The 15,158-nt window shown below is 44.1% G+C and overlaps 1 protein-coding gene across 1 annotated transcript; it reads left to right on the top strand.

The window, feature by feature from the left end:
* Nucleotides 1–4,417: 4,417 nt before the first annotated feature.
* On the top strand, nucleotides 4,418–13,222 carry snx21 (sorting nexin family member 21). Its single transcript, XM_057830738.1, has 6 exons — nucleotides 4,418–4,550; nucleotides 7,603–7,878; nucleotides 7,937–8,025; nucleotides 8,098–8,239; nucleotides 8,320–8,485; nucleotides 11,030–13,222. Exons 2-6 carry the CDS (start codon nucleotides 7,611–7,613, stop codon nucleotides 11,433–11,435), a joined length of 1,071 nt encoding a protein of 356 aa, XP_057686721.1. The 5' UTR covers nucleotides 4,418–4,550; nucleotides 7,603–7,610; the 3' UTR covers nucleotides 11,436–13,222.
* Nucleotides 13,223–15,158: the final 1,936 nt, after the last annotated feature.

The following is a 15,158-nucleotide window of genomic DNA, read 5'->3' as shown; positions in this document are numbered from 1 at the left end:
CTTTTTTACCTGTACACGAGTACATTTTTTGGATGACTACTTTTACTTTTACTTGAGTAATTTAATATTTGAAGTAACATTACTCTTCCATCCATGCATCCATCCATTATCTTCCGCTTAGTCCGGGGTCGGGTCGCGGGGGCAGCAGCTTTAGCAAGGAAGCCCAGACTTCCCTCTCCCCAGCCACTTCAGCCAGCTCCTCCGGCGGGATTCCAAGGCGTTCCCAGGCCAGCCGAGCAACATAGTCTCTCCAGTGTGTCCTGGGTCGACCCCCGGCCTCCCGCCGGTGGGACATGCCCAGAACACCTCTCCAGGGAGGCGTCCAGGAGGCATCCGAACCAGGTGCCCGAGCCACCTCAACTGGCTCCTCTCAACGCGGAGGAGTAGCGGCTTGACACCAAGCCCCTCCCAGATGACCGAGCTTCTCACCCTATCTCTAAGGGAGAGCCCGGACACCCTGCGGAGGAAACTCATTTTAGCCGCTTGTATCCGGGATCTTGTTCTTTCGGTCACGACCCACAGCTCGTGACCATAGGTGAGGGTAGGAACGTAGATCGACCGGTAAATCGAGAACTTCGCCTTTTGGCTCAGCTCCTTCTTCACCACAACGGACCGGTGCAGAGTCCGCATCACTGCAGACGCTGCACCGATCCGCCTGTCAATCTCCCGCTCCCTCCTACCCTCGCCCGTGAACAAGACCCCAAGATACTTGAACTCCCCCACTTGGGGCAGGATCTCATCCCCGACCTGGAGAGGGCATGCCACCCTTTTCCGGCTGAGGACCATGGTCTCGGATTTGGAGGTGCTGATCTTCATCCCAACCGCTTCACACTCGGCTGCGAACCGCCCCAGTGAGAGTTGGAGGTCACGGCTTGATGAAGCCAACAGCACCACATCATCTGCAAAAAGCAGAGATGCAATGCTGAGGCCTCCAAACCGGACACCCTCAATGCTGAGGCTGCGCCTAGAAATTCTGTCCATAAAACTTATGAACAGAATCGGTGACAAAGGGCAGCCTTGGCGGAGTCCAATCCACACTGGGAACGAATTTGACTTACTGCCGGCAATGCGGCCCAGACTCTGACATCGGTCGTACAGAGACCGAACAGCCCTCGGCACCCCATACTCCCGGAGCACCCTCCACACAACTCCCCTAGGCACACGGTCGAACGCCTTCTCCAAATCCACAAAACACATGTAGACTGGTTGGGCGAACTCTCATGCACCCTCGAGGACCCTGCCGAGGGTGTGGAGCTGGTCCACTGTTCCACGGCCGGGACGAAAACCACACTGCTCCTCCTAAATCCGAGATTCGACTTCCCTCCTCTCCAGCACCCCTGAATAGAGTGTGATCCCTCTATAATTGGAATACACCCTCCGGTCCCCTTTTTTAAAAAGGGGGACCACCATCCCGGTCTGCCAATCCAGAGGCTCTGTCCCCGATGTCCACGCGACGTTGTAGAGGCGTGTCAGCCATGACAGCCCTACAACATCCAGAGCCTTTAGGAACTCCGGGCGGATCTCATCGACCCTCGGGGCCTTGCCACCGAGGAGCTTACCAACCGCCTCAGTGACTTCAACCCCAGAGATCGAAGAGCCCACCTCAGAGTCCCCAGACTCTGCTTCCTCAAAGGAAGGCGTGTCGGTGGAATTGAGGAGGGCTTCGAAGTATTCTCCCCACTGACTCACGACATCCCGAGTCGAGGTCAGCAGTACACCATCTTCACTATGCACAGTGTTAATGGTGCACTGCTTTCCTCTCCTCAGACGCCGGATGGTGGACCAGAATTTCCTCGATGCCGTCCGGAAGTCGTTTTCCATGGCCTCGCCGAACTCCTCCCATGTCTGAGTTTTTGCCTCGGCGACCGCCGAAGCCGCAGTCCACTTGGCCAGCCGGTACCTGTCAGCTGCCTGCGGAGTCCCACAGGCCAAAAAGGCCCAATAGGCCTCCTTCTTCAGCTTGACGGCATCCCTTACCGCTGGTGTCCACCAGCGGGTTCGGGGATTGCCGCCACGACAGGCACCAACCACCTTACGGCCACAGCTCCGATCGGCCGCCTCAACAATGGAGGTTCGGAACATGGCCCACTCAGACTCAATGTCCCCCACCTCCCCCGGGACAAGGGAGAAGTTCTGCCGGAGGTGGGTGTTGAAACTCTTTCTGACAGGGGATTTTGCCAGACATTCCCAGCAGACCCTCACAATACGTTTGGGACTGCCAGGTCTGGCCAGCAACTTCCCCCGCCATCGAAGCCAACACACCACCAGGTGGTGATCAGTTGACAGCTCCGCCCCTCTCTTCACCCGAGCGTCCAAAACATGTGGCCGCAAGTCCGATGACACGATTACAAAGTCGATCATTGAACTGCGGCCTAAGGTGTCCTGGTGCCAAGTGCACATGTGGACACCCCTATGTTTGCGCATGGTGTTCGTTATGGACAAACCGTGATCAGCACAGAAGTCCAATAACAGAACACCACTCGGGTTCTGATCGGGGGGGGGGGCGTTCCTCCCAATCACGCCCCTCCAGATCTCACTGTCATTGCCCACATGAGCGTTGAAGTCCCCCAGTAGAACGAGGGAGTCCCCAGAGGGGGCGCTCTCCAGCACACCCTCCAAGGATTCCAAAAAGGGTGGGTATTCTGAGCTGCATAAGCGCAAACAACAGTCAGAACCCGTCCCCCCACCCGAAGGCGGATGGAGGCTACCCTCTCGTCTACCAAGGTAAACCCCAACGTACAGGCACCAAGCCGGGGGGCAATAAGTATGCCCACACCTGCTCGGCGCCTCTCACCATGGGCAACTCCAGAGTGGAAGAGAGTCCAACCCCTCTCGAGAGGATTGGTACCAGAACCCAAGCTGTGTGTGGAGGAGAGTCCGACTATATCTAGTCGGAACTTCTCTGCCTCACCCACCAGCTCAGGCTCCTTTCCTGCCAGAGAGGTGACATTCCATGTCCCAAGAGTTAGCTTCTGCAGCTGGGGGTTGGACCGCCAAGGCCCCTGCCTTTGGCTGCCGCCCAACTCTCTGCGCACCCGACCCCTTTGGCCCCTCCTACAGGTGGTGAGCCCATGGGAAGGGGAACCCATATTGCCTTTTCGGGCTGTGCCCGGCCGGGCACCATGGGGACAGGCCCGGCCACCAGACACTTGCCTTCGAGCCCCACCTCCAGGCCTGGCTCCAGAGGGGGGCCCCGGTAACCCGCATCCAGGCAAGGGAAACTGGAGTTCATTTATTTTTCTCATCATAAGGGGTCATTTTGAGCCATGCTTAGTCTGGCCCCTCACCTAGGATCTGTTTGCCATGGGTGACCCTGCTAGGGGCTTAAAGCCCCAGACAACATAGCTCCTACGATCAATGGGACACGCAAACCCCTCCACCACGATAAGGTGATGACTCACGGAGGAGGTAACATTACTCTTACATTACCATTACCACTGAGTAAAATCTTTGGCTACTCTACCCATCTCTGACCATAAGCATTGCAGCTGTCATAGCGGCGCCTGGCTGGAACAGTGGGTAGTGGGGAGCAAATGGATGCAGATAACGCTGTGCTGTTGATGACATACAGTAGGTGTAGCACCAAATTCTGGGCCCTCCTAATGTCAGTGGGCCCCTATTCATGTCGGAGTAGGAGACGTGAGCAAAATAAAAAAGGTGGTATTTATTTCATATTACAAAAAACAAAACAACAACAACAACAAACAAACAAATAGGCCGGTTGCTATCAGCCGACAAAACAATTTTTCTCCTAAATATAGGGCCCCAAGAATGTCCAATGTCACAGCGGGCTGTGATATAAAGTAAATTCTCTCAATTGATGTTATCAATATACAGACCCTTTTCCAAATATTTCAATTAAAAAATAGAATATGATGAAAAAAGTAATTATTGAAAAAGAAACTTGTCCATGATGTCAATTTAATACCGAAATATTTTTTTTCCATAATACTGAATTTTGGGGGAATTATAATTCTTCGGAAACGCCCTTTTTTTTTGTCTCTGTCTTTAAACTTTGTAATGAAAATAAAGAGAAAGAAGATAGTCTATGTACTGCTTTGCTGCTGCTGGTAGTGGTAAAAAACACTGTCACTTCCACTTTATCTAAACTGCCCAACTTCAAAGCCTCCTCATTCCTCCCTCCGACCACATGGGCAAAGCATCAATATTCATTTTTTTCACATCTGAAAGCAAACCAAACACAAATGAGAATCACATTTAGGCAATAGTCGTAACACAACCTTTACTCTTTAATTTCAAACACAGGTCACTATTTTACGTTCATTGTAATTGAGGTCCCCACGACTCTTGTGAAATGTTAGGTTTTCATTCTCTCTTTTTCATTCTCTGGAAGAGAGAGAGAGAGAGAGAGAGAGAGAGAGAGAGAGAGAGAGAGAGAGAGAGAGAGAGAGAGAGAGAGAGAGAGAGACTGGGGCGTCTTGGGTGTCTTGGGTTTTGGTCCGTTGAATCCAATCAGTACCAAGTTTAACCAAGTTAAAAGTTCGGAACAAAGATAGGCGAGGAGTAAAAGGTCCGGTGACCAGCTCGGGGTGAGTGCAAACTCAATGAAAACTTTCAACAACCCACAAACTTTCATGCTAACTCTGCGGCTATCGGTTAGCCTGGTGCTCAGTCACCGTCAAACTAAACAAATATGCTGGTTAAACAGTTGTCAAGCCTGTGTGTTGAGATGCCCTGTTTGAAATTTGCGAGTTGGGCCATCGAATAACCAATCTTGACGACAAGGATTCAGGACGTCTCAGAAAACTAAATCGCCTTGTTTATTTCCTTCACTTCATGAATTTAGCTGTGCTAAACATCAGTGACACCTTTTTGTAGCACGTCATTCTGTCCCAAAAAAAAAAAAAGTTCACTTCATACATTATTGTGTATGCCTATTTGCAATTTAGCGCCACCGCACCAAAGGAAGAAAATACAGCAAATATGTATTAGGAAAATGTTGGTATTCTTCTGAGTTTTTCTGGAGCCTACATGCCAGAATTAAAGCAAATGCTCTTGTCAACTGACCCAGAATGAAAAGAATTCATTTCATTCAGGAAGTAAACTCATTCAAAAAGAAATCGAACAACAGCTTGGCAGGGTGTCAAAAGCCCTGGGTGGTTTCTGCGCACCCACCCTGGTCATACATCTCACAACTATAGCGGCATGAAAAAGTATCTGAACATTTTGGAATTTCTTGCATTTCTGCATAAAAACACTATCAAATGTGATTTGATCTTTGTCAAAATCACACAGATGAAAAAACTGTCTGCTTTAACTAAAACCACCCAAACATTTAGGCTATAGGTTTTCGTATTTTCTTGTGTGCTGAGTATGTGCAAGCAGTGCGCAATTGTGCACGCACCCAAAGGCTGATTTATGCTTCTGCGTTGCGATGATGGAGGACCTATGCCGTTAATGCAGACGCGATTTACGACCATACACCGTAGCCTGGCGTGCCCCTCTAAGAAATCCTGACTATGTGTCACGCGTGGTAACGTGAATGTACAGGACTGTGATTGGTCTGCTCAGAACGTTCTTTCCAGTTCAGCACAACAACACCGCCGTTTTTAAACATCCGCAAACGTCTGTGTCGCCAGTGCTTCAGCATTTGTATTTACAACATTTGTTGTTCAATATTGATTAGTGCAGCTGCAAATACACATGTTCCATTTCCGATGCCATTGCTAAAAACTACAGGGATTCAAAAAGAGTCCCCCAAAACTGTACAAAGACAATGACACACCCCTCTAGTGGCTTGGTGGTGAATTACAGAGCAACACGTTCTCTTGACACAGAACTTCGAATTCTCAATAACGACGTAGGGTCTGCGCCGTCGCTCCGCCGTCAATTCAACGCAGAAGCATAAATCCGGCCTTAGTGGGAAAATTGCTACCATCTCTATGCTAGTTGGACTTTATGAGTGCATACTCAGGAAACAACAGCTGTCGGTCACATTTTTATGCACACCTTTCTGCTACCTCAGTAAGTTTTGTTAGGATTGTGGGCAAAGTTTATTGGCTAATTGCATGATATTGTATTTGGGAAATATGCCTTCCAATAAAAACCACATAACTTGCCACTGTTTGGCAGCCAAGTCACCTTTGACCCTGAACCCCAGTAGAAGCTCCCTCCACTGAAATTCAGGGGGCCCTTAGTAGAATTGTCTCTCGTGTTACAGAGGAGAGACAACAAACAGCAGTTTCATAGGAAATAAATTGTAATAACTCCTGCTTCATGTAGTTTCGGAGGTGGCAGAAAAGGAAACAACAAGAAGCAATAACAAAAGACAACAACAAAAACACAACTGGAGTGTAGTTTTAGATGGGGTTGGAGCTAGGACGTAGGTTAGCATAGGGACTGTGGGGACACAACACTACCAACTTTTCAGGATGTTCAAATTGTCCCCACCAACTTTAACAACCTTATTTGCTTTACATAATGAATTCAGTTATATAACAATAGTAACTATATTTATATGATAAAAAATTTGATTATCTTCACATATATTGTGAGGATAGAATACACCCTACCATTAATAAGTGAATTATTTTAAACTTTTTCACTTGCTGAATGTGCTGGTTCATTTATCCCCCCTCAAACACACGTTTGATTGGCTGAGGACTTGTCCCCCCACACACACACAGACACACACGCACACTCACGCAACCCCGACAGATTCATGTCGACAACATGCTGCATCCTCCGCCCCCGTAGAAGAGGAGGGATATTAGAAGTTTTTTTCCAGCCAGCAGCAGCCAGTAAGTAATGTAAAAATACGTCAATGTTGTGGAGGTGGGGAACACACCACTAATTTTGCAACTGAAAATCGGACCTGCATCAGAGTTGGCATAACATTAAACTGTGTGAACTTGCTAACCTGCAAAACAACTGCCATCAAGCCAGCCTCCGCAAGGAACAATGAAGTCAAGCTAGCCATCCTTCATTTGGATCATTATTTGCGTTATGTGCATCACGATAACATAACACGGTTGCTTTAGAGTGCAAGTCCCTTAATTTATAAAGTCTTGGAGTAGTCTAGTATGGCTCAGATGTACATCGGTCCTTGGATATGTCATATTTTTTTCATTGATTTTTTTTTTTTTTTTTTTGCCCCCCAAATCATTTTTATGTTACAATACTTTAATTTGAATCTTGGGGTGCTCCAGTTTCCCCCAAAAGTGGACCCATTCTTGGATGGATCCCAGTTTTTTCGATAAAGGGACTTACACTTCAAATGGTTCTTTAGTAGTTTTTGCAAACAAAGGATTGAATTGACCGTGTTTCACCTGAACCTATACGCATGAAAGTTAGTATAAGTCAATACAGATGTATTTTTCATTGATCATCATCTCTTATCTCATATTTGTGAGAAATTTAGCCCTGACCCCTGTTCAGTAATCTGTTTGGTCTTATTAATGTCCCCTTCCTCAGCAAAAAGTGTACATGCAGTTTATGCTGCTAGATCGTCCCTACCAATGTTGAGACCAAACCTACGCCCTTGGATTGGAGAGACACTGAAAAGAGATAAAACAAAAAAGGCAACAAACAGTACAGTATATAAAACATGAATATCAGTAACATCTCTGGTATGTTTTCCAGATGGCACTATGGCATCGCGGCTGCTGTCTCGCTTGAAGCGCTCGATCTTTAAAGATGGCCAAGGAGCGGTGCCTGAGCAAACAGGGGAACGGGAGGATGTTTGCGAGGCGGAACTGGAAGAGGAAGATGAGTGTGTGACGGAGCAACTGGTTGGAACGCTGTCCTTCGACGACGGTGGAGCGGCTGAGGATGGAGTGGAAGAGGAGGGGTCAGGCTTGGATAGTGACTCTGATTTCCTGGGCGAGTCACTTGAGGAGGAGGGGCTTTGCAACACAGGTAAGGTTGTGTGTAAGAAACCACAACAGAAGAGAAATGTTTTTCTTTTGTTTTCAAGGAATTGGGGTTGGAGTTGGCCAGTCGGAGAGCTTGTCGTTTGAGGTGACGGATGCCAGTGTGGTTCAGGACGTATCCTCAAAATATGTGGTAAGTTGGGAGTTGAAAGTTCAGGTAGGCTCATGAAGCTGACATTGATGATACCAGCACTACTCCTGCCAGCTGTACACCATTCACGTCGTCCAGGCGGGAAACAGTGACAAGACCCCAGCCGTCATCACCCGCCGTTACTCCGACTTTCAGCGGCTGCACGCTACCCTGCGCCATCACTATCGAGACCAGATGGAGCGTGTGTGTTTCCCGCGTGAGCGAAATCTCTGCCCAGGATGTCTTTGTGGCCAATCCTTTTGGTTGTCTGTGACCGCTTCTTGTTTCCTTCTGTAGGGAAGAAGCTGCGCAGGAATTTTACAGCTGAGACCATTGCCAAGCGGAGCCGTGCCTTCGAGCAGTACTTGACGCATCTCTGCTCCATACCAGACCTGTGGGGGGCGCCCTCTGTACGATTCTTTTTTTACTTGCCAGATCTCCAGACTGGACAGCTGCTCGTCAGGTGAGTGATCACTTTTACTTATTAATGTGCGCTTTCACACCTTTGTATATTTATTTTTCATATGTATTATTAATTGACCCTTAGTGTTCTTCTGTCTGTCTGGCCTCGAGATCTGCTTGGGTTTTTTTCAGTTATGTTGTGTTTCTTGTCCAATAAATACATTTGGATACTGATTATAATGACAGAAAAACTAAGAATAATAAACATACTTTATATGTTATTATTAATAGAATAGAATACAAAGCCTTTAATTTCGTTGTACTGAGTACAACAAAATTTAACTGTCTCTCACCTGTAGTAGGGGTGGGCGATATGGCCTTAAACACGTATCACGATAAATGGAGCAGATTTACCTCGATAACGATAAATGACGATAAAGTCGCCCAAGCGGACTGTTATATAATTTGAAAATCTAAATCAATGCATGAAATACAGATTAACAGTTTCTTGTTGATTTAGTTACCAGCATTCAATTTGATATATTTAACAATCCCCCCCCCCAGTGCATTTTTTAATAAATGCAGGCATACATGAACCCCCAAACAGACAGACAGACACACATTAAAGCTATATTGATCTTCTGCAAATGAAACACTTAAGATTTTATGATAGCAATAATGACACAGAATTAAGCACATACAGAAAAATAGCTGTATTCTCGGTAATACTAGTTTTTACCGTTGGATTGTGCTTAATGCTGAATGCTTTTCAATCACAAAAGCTATCAGAGAAATCACACACAGTCAGATACAAAATAACGCGACATAGTAATTGCTAGATGCAGTCCGTGCCCAATCCACTCATTAAGTTCAGCCGTTTTGACAAGGTTAGAGCCGCTATCCGACTCCATCACGTTCATTTGTAGCGTTAGCCGCTAGCGGCCGCTAGCGTTAGGCGCTAGCGTTACCCTGTGGCCTGGCTACCAGTAGAAAGCAATGAAAGCACCATCTCCGGAAATCGTGAGAACAAGGGGGGACAGCGGGTGAAAGCCCGTCTGGATGCCACCAAGAGTCTATTAAATGTCAGGTGAAAGTTTGGCGAACCTCCCTTAAGCCACACTCCATCACGTTTTGCTTGTAGCATTAGCTGCTAGCGTTATCTTACCGGGCTTCTGTTTGATTGGCTTCCTGATGATCACGTGACTCCCTACGTGAGTACATTCACTGCTTTCTTAAAGGGGAATGAACATAGGCGAACAACACAGAGTCAAAGCGGGATGAAAAGACTATTTTCTTCTTTTATTGATTCACCGAATTTACCGACATGTTCAAAATCACGTCGGTCATCGTGAAGAATTTCGGTGACGGTAAATTTTCGGTTTACCGCCCAGCTCTAACCTGTAGCTCTTGAAACACATTTGTTAAAATGGAATTTTAGAATTTTTGAAATTAGGCTTAATATTGAGTTAGGGGGGGTTGAATTAGTCAGTGGAGTTGATTTCAACAAATTCCGTGCAGTTTGTCAGTTATTTGTTAGTTTTAGGGCTCCGGAGGGGCTAAACTAGCGTGACTCAATGGTACCTTCATCTTAACATATCAATAAAAAAACGATATTAACAGATCTAAGATGGTCAAATAAATTCAAAATGCAGATCATTGTTCCAAATATCCATCCGGCCAAAACAATGTCACACCAAACTGCTGTAAATCATTTTATTCCGCAGGACTTTTTTTTTTTTTTTAGATGCGTAATGCGAACACAATAGAGAGGAGTGCTTCGGCCACTCGTGCTCATGCTGCGTTCGAGGAAGGTGGGGAAGTCGGGCTTAGCCCATTCGCATAGTACCATTTGCGACCTCTAAGCATTCCAAGCGAATCTAAATGGCAAGGTAACTGATCTCGACAAGTTGTTTTTGGGCCATCAAAAGACATTTTTACCTCCAACAAACCCCTTTTCACGTAAGCGATCACTTAGTGGAGGAAAAACGACGGCGGATCTGGCTGCTTCTTTTGTGTTATTTTATTTTATGTGTCATATGGGGCAACACAAGTTGCCTGGTAGCCAGGCATTTACACCGCCAAAATGGTGGTTGTAAATGAGCGGTTATATGGCAACACACGCTGTGCTAAGGAACAACAACAACAGTCAATGCATGCAACATGACGGTGGCACACGCATTAACGTCGTCTCTAACTGTGGCAACAGTTACTATACTACTATATACATTACATATCACTTGAGGACATGGATTATTTCTAGTTGTTGTGTATTTCTATTATATACAGCAGTGGTTTTCATGAATAAAATGCTTAAACTCTGAAGTGTCTCAAGTTCAGAGTGTGTTGCTTGGATTACAGGTCAGCCCTCCAACCCACTTTTAATGTTAACTCATAAGCTGCCAACGATAGCGATAGACGCCCAATCCATTTCGACTGGGAGGTCTAACTCGACTATTCATCCAAATGCATTGGATGTCGTCCGCCATCTATGGTACTGAAAGATGATCAATTAGTGCCAGCAATCCCCGTTAAAATGTATTTGATGTCTATCGCTTTCAATGAGTTATTGATTGATTTTTTTTTTTTTTTTTTTAATTGTGTCCAGTGTGGGCCGCTACCAGGATGCTCTAGGACCACTGCTCAATGCTAAGAGGCTGCAAGACAAACTGGGCAAGCCCCTGGAGCCCCTTCATTGGCTCTTTACACTTGTGGCTCTGTGCTGTTGCTTTCAAGAAGTGGAGCAGCTAGAAGAAGCTAGGGATCAATGTGACCAAGCCCTCCACCTTCTAATCCCATCAGAGAGGACACACTTAGACAGGCCCCATCCACTGCTTCCACCACTGTTACGGGCCGTGGTGCGCTTGTCGTGGCAGACAGGACAAGACAAGCGGCGATGGGAGGAGCTTTTGCACACGCTGGAGGAGAAGGGGGTGGGGCAGGACAACCAGACAACCATGAAGGAGTTTTTGGTCAAATGTAACTTGCAAGACAACCAAAACGACACAATATAAGGGAATCTTGAAAACTACATTTTTTAAATAGGGCATTTATGATATTAGTTATTGTTTGATTCACCATTTACACCATTGCAATAGTTTGTAGTGTTCATTGATGCAAATGTCACTAATTCAAAGTCAGTTTTTGTAACTCGTAACTTTTTTAATATTTTATATTTCTAAAGAAAATGATTAATGGGCACTCAAAGCGCTTTTTGACGTTGTCACCGTATTCACCTACTGATAACATAGCATCAGGAGCTTCGACATGGTCATCCAGGGTAGGGAATTGGTAGACAACTACGTACTGTACCATTGAGCCATTGCACCCCTACAATAATAATAATTATTTAATAGTGAAGTAACAAGACTCAAAACAATTTCTTCTTTCAGTACTTTAGATGCTCACTGTGTTTGGGTTCTATATGATGCAACACAAAATGATAATGCTTTGACTTTTGAAGCAGATTTTATTGGAACATTCTATTTGAATTGGGGCATTCCATTTACTGAATTGATGTGTGAATTTCAAATTTCAATGGCATGTACTTAGACGTGCTGCTTATCTGGCTGCAGAGTTGCCGTGGAAAACAGTCTGAATGCGGGATAAAGACAGACTTTAAATGAAAATGAATGTGCAATGAAGTTTTATAATTTTCTTTTTCATTCATGTAACTTTTGTGTTTTTAAATTGGGTGCCGTTGTGCCATTAATGAAGGCTAAACCTGAGCTGCTCTGTGGTTTTATTTTTTGCATGTATACTAGAGTTTGCATTTGAAATAGATTATAATTGTAGGTCCCAGTCCATTTGGAAGGGAAAAAATATTTAAATCATTGTTTTCATGCCATCTCCCCACCGTCAATGGGCCCTCGGTGGCAAAGTCCGCTTTTCTCACTACCATGCCTATGAAGGCCTACATGTGTAAAATCTTTAGTAGTGGTACTGGTACCCCACTGTGAATAAATCATCATAAATCTAGGATCTGACATAATTAACAATAAATAATAATGCAATTACAATTTTTGAACTTGCAAATTATTTTTAAACTAACTCATAAAACAGGCCTGGATGGAAATTATGGCATTTCATAGCGAAATAAACTGCCCAGTATCAGAAACCGTCAGTCGAACGCCATTGATCTTGCATTAGGCTAATGACACACAACAGTGAAAAACACCAATATCTGAGGATGGAGTTACAATGATCCCTCGTTTTTCGCAGTTCATGGGGACCAGAACCCGCCACGATAAGTGAAAAACCGTGGAGTAGCGCCACCCCCCCAAAATGTTTTTTTTTTTTTCGTGTGTTCAATGTATTTATTCAGATTTAGCATAGGAAAGAGATACATATAAGACATGTTTTTTCACTGTTTTTTCCCTCAAAGTATAATTATAAAAAACACTTATGTATATGGCGGAAAACACTCAGGTGACTTGAAGTTACGCTGAGACCCCCAATTTGGCTAAATTTAAAAATTGTCCTACATGCGTGTGTGATATATCATTGGAAAGCTTAAAATCTCAATTTTCTGGTGGAAGAAAAATTTTGAACAGGAGAGCATTTAAAAAAAATGCTATGCATGCTAGTCAGTTAGCATGCTGTGTCCATAATTCCCACACTAGCATTGACCTGCAGTGTATGTTTTTATGTAGCTTTCCGGTAACTTGAGATGAGAGCATGAGAGAGCATAATTAAAGACACCATGATTTTAATGAGATATTATTGTGTACTTACCTTGTTCTGATCCAAAAATTCAGTGTAGCATGTCTCATCGAGTGTCTGGACCAGGGGTCCCCAAACTACGATGCGGTCCGTGGCCACATTTGGTCCAGCCCCCTGTACAAAAAATTTTTTTTTTTTTTTTTTTTTTCAATAGTGTTATTCATTTCCTGGCTTTTTTCTGTGAAGAACCTAGAGAGGGTTATTTGGTTATTATCTATTTAATTAATAGTGTTATTATATTTAGGGCTGTCAAACGATTAACATTTTTAATCGAGTTACTTACACCCTAAAAATTAATTAATCGTAATTAATCGCAATTCAAACCATCTATAAAATATGCCATATTTTTCTGTAAATTATTGTTGGAATGGAAAGATAAGACACAAGATGGATATATACAGTCAACATACGATACATAGGTACTGTATTTATTATAACAATAAATCAACAAGATGGCATTAACATTCTGTTAAAGCGATCCATGGATAGAAAGACTTGTAGTTGTTAAAAGATAAATGTTAGTTCAAATTGTAGAAATTTTATATTAAAACCCTTCTTAACGTTTTCGTTTTAATAAAATTTGTAAAAATTTCTATCAAAAAATAAACTAGTAGTCCGCCATTGTTGATGTCAATAATTACACAATGCTCATGGGTGCTGAAACCCATAAAATCAGTCGCACCCAAGTGCCAGCAGAGGGCGACAAAACTCCAAAAAACACAAGTAACAAGTGGACGTTGCACTGTGCTGTCATTTTAATCTGTTTGAGCAGGCCATGTGTGTTAATTGCGTCATATATTTTAACGTGATTAATTAAAAAAATTAATTATCGCCCGTTAACGCGATAATTTTGACAGCCCTAATTATATTATATTATATTATTTTATTTACGTTTGTTCCGTAAAGAATACAGAAAGGGTTATTTCATTGTGGCTTTCTGAAAAACAATACATTTTTACATTTTGGCACTCCTGCAATCCTCACACCTTTTCTGTTACAAACTGACCCCGGCCCCTCATCAGAGAAGGGAAAAGTTATGTGGCCGTCACAGGGAAAAGTTTGGGGACCCCTGGTCTAGACACAGCTGTGAATGGCTACAGCCGGACTTTTGGGGGATTTTGTGGGTGAAACACGGTAATATAACAAGAAATTGCAGACATCAAGGAGTGGTCGAGATTTTCCTTTTCAAATTGGCTTTTTCGTCCGTTTTGAGTGTTTTATATGTGTACTTTTTCTCATCCCCGCATGCCAGTAGAAGAACCTTTGTTTTCTTGATAAAGTTTTTGTTGCCAGTACTCCGCAGCTGAGTCCACCTTGCCATCTCAGGCTGACAAAATGATAGACATTTCGAATAATAAATATAATTACTTACCTTCTTTTTATGGCTGGGTTGAAACAAAAGCGGTTGCTCGGTGTCTGTAAATGGGTGTCTCCAGGGTAAAACGGACAAATTGAAAATAGTTTGGAGGCTTAATGCGCCATGAAACTGCTGTGGCAGCATATAGACATATTGTTCTATCAAACACAAAAGTTCTTTTGGCTTAAAATACAGAGGTTTATTTTAAAGTGGTGCAAGAGCAGAAACAGCTTTTAAGGCCTCGTCTGTGTTTTTCGTCAAATATATATATCTTTTAATAAATGGTTTTCATTTTTTAAGCACTTCAAATGTAATAATTATAAGTTTTAAACATGTTACTGTCCCATCAAATTATTTTTAAGATCAAAGTATAATAACGCTTGTCTATATTAAATGCTTCATTGAGTGAGTCCACTCAAATCTGCTCAAACTGCTCACTTACCCACAATGAGTTGCCACAGCAACTGTTTAACAAGTTAAATGATGATCCAGGCATCTGTGGCAAGATCAAACATTAAACGTCTGTCAATCATCGTTAACGTTCATAAGCAACTCCAGTGCACTGCCTGACCAACAAAGAGCAGGGAGAGGGAGGGACAGTGAGACTATGCACTCGGCTCGGGACAGCTCGTTTGTATATACATACAGTGCTGCTCAA

This window comes from Corythoichthys intestinalis, chromosome 2 (assembly GCF_030265065.1).
Source record: "Corythoichthys intestinalis isolate RoL2023-P3 chromosome 2, ASM3026506v1, whole genome shotgun sequence".
NCBI lineage: Eukaryota > Metazoa > Chordata > Actinopteri > Syngnathiformes > Syngnathidae > Corythoichthys > Corythoichthys intestinalis.
Note: the sequence above shows the minus strand (reverse complement) of the source record. Positions and strands in the feature narration are given on the sequence as shown.

Excerpts from the sequence above, each read along its gene's own strand:
- snx21 (XM_057830738.1), top strand. The coding sequence starts at position 7,611 with ATGGCATCGCGGCTGCTGTCTCGCTTGAAGCGCTCGATCTTTAAAGAT. Across the intron at positions 7,879-7,936 it reads GGAGGGGCTTTGCAACACAG|GAATTGGGGTTGGAGTTGGC; the intron begins GTAAGGTTGTGT and ends TTTGTTTTCAAG. Across the intron at positions 8,026-8,097 it reads ACGTATCCTCAAAATATGTG|CTGTACACCATTCACGTCGT; the intron begins GTAAGTTGGGAG and ends TACTCCTGCCAG.